Raw genomic sequence first — 6,720 nt, 5'->3', positions numbered from 1 at the left:
GTTTCTATTTTTTACTTCCATCTAACCATCTGACCGTGGATGAGCTACTATACTGCACAACAACTTAGTACCAAGTAGTTTCCATAGAGTCTTCGAGAAGTAATTGAAGAACTTGACATCCTTATCTGAAACAAATGACTAGGGGTGCCTTGAAGATGCACTATTTCTTTGAAAAACAAATATGCAACATGGATAACGTCATATGTTTTGTTGCAAGCTACAAAGTGAGTCATCTTGGAAAATCTGCCTACCACTACCATAATAGCATCTTTACCTCTTTGAATTCTAGGTAAAGCTACTATAAAATCCATACTTAAATCTTCCCAAGATTGCTCTAGAACTGGAGGAGGTGTATACAAACCCTGGTGGAATGAACTCTTGGCATTTTGACAAAATGAGCAACAAGATAAGGTTGCTTGGACATCTCATGCTAACTTAGGCCAGTAGAAATGCTCTTGTAATACATCCATCATTTTGCTGAAGCCAAAATGCTTGACTAATCCTCCTCCACGAGCTTCTTTTATCAGCAAATCTCTTAATGGACCCTTAGGAATGCAAAGCTTGGAATGCTGAAAAAGAAAGCCATCTTGAACGAAATATGCACTATGAGGACCACTTTTACATGCTTCCATGACTACAGAAAAGTCAGGGTCTTCATAATATAAGTCCTTTAGGTGATTAAACCCAATAAATCGGGCCTCTGTCAAAGATAAAGCATGGAATATCTTCTGAATAATGCATATGCAACTACGTTAGGTGTTCCAATATTATATTTAGATACAAAATCAAAAGATTGAAGAAATTGTACCCATTTGGCATGTCTTAGGTTGAGTTTATGTTGTCCATTGATGTACTTGAGTGCCTGGTGATCAGAATAAAGCACTAACTGAGCAGGCCTTAAGTAATGAGACCAATGAGCTAAATCACGAATTGTTGCATATATATCCTTATTAGAAGTGTTGTAGTTGAGTTTGGAGTTGTTTAACTTCTCACTGAAGTAAGCTATATGCCTTCCTCCTTGTTGTAGAATTGCTTCAATCCCTAGGCCACTTGCATCACACTCGACGTCGAACAATTGCTATAAGTCTAGTAAAGCTAAGACATGTTCTTAACTTAGCTTTTTCTTTATCTGTTCAAAGGGCTCATGGGCTACTAGCGTCCAAATGAATGAACCCTTCTTGTTACATTATGTCAAAGGAGCCATGATAGTACTAAAATTTCTGATGAATCGTTTGTACTTTTATTCTAGTATGAACACTAGACCAACTACAAGAGGGGTGAATAGTCGTTGAGGGGAAATTTTCGAATTTAAGTGCGGAAATAAAAGAATTTAGAATGAAAGAAAGATCAATCACAAAATTTTACCTACAAGGAAAACTTTCTAGGCCCAATAAGAAGAAAAACGTTGACTCCAAGGGATTTTGACTCAATACTCCTTTTATTATTAGAATAAGCCAAAATACTCCCTTTACAACCTATTGTTGGACCTTTATCTGTTCCACTAGGAACTTGTTCCCAGTCACTCAGTTCCCCCTGAACTCATGACACTCACTCGACTTCACTCGAAGTCTTTTGTTTTGTCTCTTTTTGTCTCACGATTACTAGGATATTCTCACCCAAATACGAAGAGTATTACATTGATATGTATTGTAGGGGAAGAAGAAAATTACAGAAAAACTTTCAAAGTAATTATGAAAGTGTAATGTTTGAAAGTTGTAATTTTCTCGAACAACTAGTTTCCCTTAAATTGTTGTTGTAGCTTCTTGTTCTACACTCCGCGTTCTCCATGTTGTGTACTTGCTGAATTCTAGGATTTGTGGCCCATAACCTGTTGCACTACATCCACGATTTTTGTAACGATAAACCATTTCTTCCACTAGCCGCTTGTGCACCACATCCAACCGAAAGTTAATGAAAATCTTGCCCCTCTTCCTTGTTTGTAGGGACATATGTTTAGCCTGATTTTTCTCAACAACACAACAACCATAAAATATCTAATAACTAAGAATCTTTTTATTCAAAAGATTCTAAGGTAATAAATCTATTAAACAACCATGTAATAATCTTATGTGAGTATAAGGTATAATATCTTGATTAGATTAACACTCGTTAATCTATCTTTACAAGATAAATACACATTCTAAGTAACAAATAATAAAACAGTATTTTTAGCATTTATATTTTTTCGAAATAAAACTATACGAAACATGTTTATTTAGCATTATCAGAAGATTGAATACAACAAATTCCCCCATTTCGATGATGGCAAATACTCCCTCCATTTCATTTTAATTGTTACATTTTGATATTTTACACGATTCACAAATTCACTTTGACCATCATTTGTGATTTATACGCGGATAAAAATATAGTCATGTGGGATATTGTTAGATTCATAACATGTATTTTATTAATATGTACTTTTTATAATTTTTACAAATACAAAACTAAAGATATATGTCCTCAAAGTTTTGCATTAGCATGCGTGAAAAGTGTAAGTGTGTAGATTAAAATGAAACGGAGGGAGTATAAGGCAAATAAAAATATGAAAGCAACAAAAATAAACATAAGAAAATAAACGAAAGCAAAAGAATCAAGAGTTAGGACTTTTAATATCAAAACGAAACCTAGAACTAAAAAATCTAAGACTAAGTAAATTAGTTTTGAACAAGAAGAGAAAATCGTCAAAAATCATCACTACAGAAACTAAGTAGACTAGAATCTTTCTATGTGCCACTTTACTTCCCCTCTTTTGTCATCATCCAAACCCTCCAAGTGAACCAGAACTAGTACATGGAGTCAACAAGATCAACAAGAACAATGCAAAGTAGCTCAAGCAAGTAATCTAATTGATGTGGAACTTGATGTTCCAGATGGATATGGAGGTTTCTTGGTTCAAAGAAATGTTTATGGATTATGTTTGAAGGTGAAGATGGATAGAATCTTGAAGGCAACGACTTCAAGTTTGGAACAAAGGCAACGAATTTGATCCACTAGTCAAGCTAGTCTCTAAACTTTCTCTCAAGTATACTTAGCAATACTCTCAAGGATTATTATTTCATTTGATCAACAACATACAATACAATACTCAAATACAATACATGCGCTTATATAGGACAAGCCATGTACTACACAAACCGACTTTAAATACATTACAACCGACTTTAGACAACCGACTTAACTACTTAGCAACATAATAAAATATAAAAGAACCTTCTAGAGTAATTACATAACATACTACTACTCTATACCCACCCAAGTAATACAAGCATTACTTGGCCCATCTCCAAGTGACAACCCAAATTCCAATATGCTGAAGTCTCCCATATCGAACTCCTCTTTAGTTGCCTGGACAGTGGTTAGCACTGTATTTGGTACAGTCTTACTGCTAAACGCCTTACCACTTCTAGTAACACTTGGCGCCTCATGATCCGTATCATTCTCCCCTTCTTTAAAAGAATTTGTCCCCAAATTCTCATCAAGCACATAAGGAGATAGATCACCTACATTAAAGGTAGAACTTACAACTCCATAAGAATCAGGAAGTTCTAACTTGTAAGCATTATCACCAATACGACCTAACACACGAAATGGACCATCTGCCCTTGGTATGAATTTGTTTTTGCGCTTTCCAGGAAACCTTTCCTTGTGTAGGTTTAACCATGCCAAATCACCTACTTGAAACTCTTGTAATTTTCGGTGTTTATTAGCTTGTTGCTTGTAACGTTCATTCATTCTATCAATTTGTAACTTAACCTCCTAACATGTCTTCATGAAAGATTGTTGTCGCGCTTGAACATCAAACTTGGCAAGATCTCCTCGTGGCAACTCAACAAGGTCAATAGGAACATGTGGATTAAGCCCATACACAATGAGAAATGGAGATGAACCTGTTGTAGAGGAAGGTGCTCTATTATATGCAAACTCCGCATGAGCCAAACGCACATCCCAATCCTTTGTAGTCTTACTTACTAATCCTCGTAGCAAAGTACCCAATGTCCTATTTGTGACTTCGGTTTGCCCATCTGTTTGTGGGTGATGTGAAGTACTAAATAGCAATTTAGTTCCCACAAGCTTCCAAAGAGTCTTCCAAAAGTAGCTAAGGAACTTAGTATCCCTATCCGACACTATACTCTTGGGAATTCCATGAAGTCGTACCACTTCTTTATAGTACAAATCTGCCACATTACTTACATCATCAGTTTTATGGCACGGTATAAAATGCGCCATTTTGCTAAAACGATCAACCACTACCATGATTGAATCCTTTCCCCTTGCTGTCCTTGGTAATCCAACAATGAAATCCATACTTACACTATCCCAAGGCACACTAGGAACAGGTAATGGAGTGTACAAACCTTTGTGCAAAGTACTCTTGGCCTTGTGGCATGTGGCGCATCTCTCAATCACATGATGGCCATCCTTAAGCATCTTAGGCCAATAGAAATGCTCATATAATAAGTCATATGTGTTATGTACCCCAAAATGTCCCGCAATACCTCCAGCATGCATTTCTCTTACCGACAACTCACGCACACTACACTTAGGCACACATAGATAATTCTCCTTGAATAAGAACCCATCTTGAAAAACATAGGATCCTATATGATTAGCAATTATCTCCTTGAAATCATCATCATTACTATAGTGTTACTTGAGAATTTCAAACCCCAACAATCTAGCTTCCATGATTGCCAACAAATACCCTCTTCTTGACAATGCATTCGCTACAACATTCTCTTTGCCTTATTTATATTTAGAAGCAAACGTGAATGATTGCAAAATTCTACCCACTTCGCATGCCTCACATTAAGTTTTTGTTGCCCATGTATATGCTTTAGACTCTCATGATCCGAGTGTAACACAAATCACAAATGGCTTAGGTCGAAGGTAATGAGACCAATGTTCAAGTGCACGAATTATAACATAGAACTCCTTGTCATACGTAGAATAATTAAGCTTAGCCCCATTTAGTTTCTCACTAAAAAAGGCTATTGGACGTTTTTCTTGAAGAAGCACAACTCCTATTCCCAAACCACTAGCATCTGTTTCAACCTCAAATAGCTTAGAGAAATCTGGTAAAGCAAGAACCGGTGCATTACATAAGCTAGTCTTCAATTCTTCAAAAGCCCTCTTTGCAGTGTCATTCCAAACAAACTCACCCTTCTTTGTAAGTTCCGTAAGAGGTGCTGCCATAGTACTAAAATTTTGGATAAAACGTCTATAGAAGCTTGCCAATCCATGAAAACTCCTCACATCATGTGCATTCTTTGGTTCTGGCCAAGAAGAAATGGCTTCTACTTTAGAAGGATCAACTTGTATCCCTCCACATGAGACAATATACCCCAAGAAAACAAGACTAGTAACCAAGAATGTACACTTTTCCATCTTGCCATATAGTTATTGTGTACGCAAAGCCTCAAAAACTTGTCTCAAATGACCAAAGTGCAACTCTCTTGTAGGACTATAAATCAAGATGTCGTCTAAATAAACAACAACAAATAAGTTAATAAAGGGACGTAATACCCCGTTCATTAACCTCATGAAAGAACTTGGGGCATTGCATAGCCCAAAAGGCATAACCATCCATTCATATAACCCTTGCTTGGTTTTGAAGGCAGTTTTCCACTCATCCCCTTCTCGAACCCTCATTTGATGGTATCCACTCCGCAAATCAATCTTGGAGAAGATTTAAGCCCCATGCAACTCATCCAACATATCATCCAATCTAGGCATAGGGAACCTATACTTGATGGTGATGTTATTTACAGCTCTACTATCCACACACATACGCCAAATAACATCTTTCTTTGGCACTAACAAAGCTAGGACAGTACAAGGACTTTTTCTTTCTCGTTCATACCTTCGATCAATTAGCTATTGGACTTGCCTTTGTAGCTCCTTAGATTCTTTAGGCTTGCACCTATATGCAGCCTTATTTGGTAGGGTAGCTTCTGGAACCAAATCAATGGCATGCTCAATGCCTCTAATAGGTGGAAGTCCCGGTGGAAGATCATCCGGAAACACATCTTCATACTCTTTGAGAAGGTTAGTTAAGGTAGGATCTTGTGGAGGATCTTTAGGTGTGGAAGCCTCCCTTATGTACAACACATATCCAACGCCTTCTCGAATCTCCCTTTCAAACTCAGCCCTTGTCAAGAAAAGACTTGGCTTATTTAAGTTCTTAGTTGGCGCCACCTTAGGGGGAAGTGGTTTCAACCTATAACGCCTTTTGCCAACCATAACTGAGTATATGTTACTTTTTCCAGCATGGTTAACTTGCCTAGCCCATTGCCATGGTATTCCCAACAAAATAGAACACTCATCCATGGGTATAATATCGCACCACAACTCATCTTTGTAGTCGCCAATAGAAAACACTACAAGTGCTTATTTCTTTACCTTAATTGGTGCATGATCATTAAGCCAATTCAAAGCATAAGGCTTAGCATGATATCTTGTAGGTAATTTGAGGATATTTACCATTTTAGATGAAGCTACATTTGCACAAGACCCACTGTCAATGATGAGATTACACGCTCTCCCATGCACAAATGCCCTTGTATAGAACAAATTCTCCCTTTGCTCTTCCTCTTCCTTCAAGGGTTGAGACTCTACTCTTAGTAATCTCTTCAAAATTAAGGTATCCTTGTCCGGAGCAGCCTCTTGAAGTTCTTGATCATCCTATTTCTCCCCATCCTCAAAGTCAGACTCCCCTTT

The 6,720-nt window shown here is 37.3% G+C and overlaps 1 protein-coding gene across 1 annotated transcript; it reads right to left on the bottom strand.

The window, feature by feature from the left end:
• Nucleotides 1-5,877: 5,877 nt before the first annotated feature.
• On the bottom strand, nt 5,878-6,330 carry LOC104896778 (uncharacterized). Its single transcript, XM_010683572.2, has one exon. It carries the CDS (start codon nt 6,328-6,330, stop codon nt 5,878-5,880), a length of 453 nt encoding a protein of 150 aa, XP_010681874.2.
• Nucleotides 6,331-6,720: the final 390 nt, after the last annotated feature.

Source organism: Beta vulgaris, chromosome 6, assembly GCF_026745355.1.
Source record: "Beta vulgaris subsp. vulgaris cultivar EL10 chromosome 6, EL10.2, whole genome shotgun sequence".
Lineage (NCBI taxonomy): Eukaryota > Viridiplantae > Streptophyta > Magnoliopsida > Caryophyllales > Amaranthaceae > Beta > Beta vulgaris.
The sequence above is the reverse complement of the archived record's forward strand: the minus strand, read 5'-3'. Positions and strand labels throughout refer to the sequence as shown.

Excerpts from the sequence above, each read along its gene's own strand:
- LOC104896778 (XM_010683572.2), bottom strand. The coding sequence starts at position 6,330 with ATGGATGAGTGTTCTATTTTGTTGGGAATACCATGGCAATGGGCTAGG.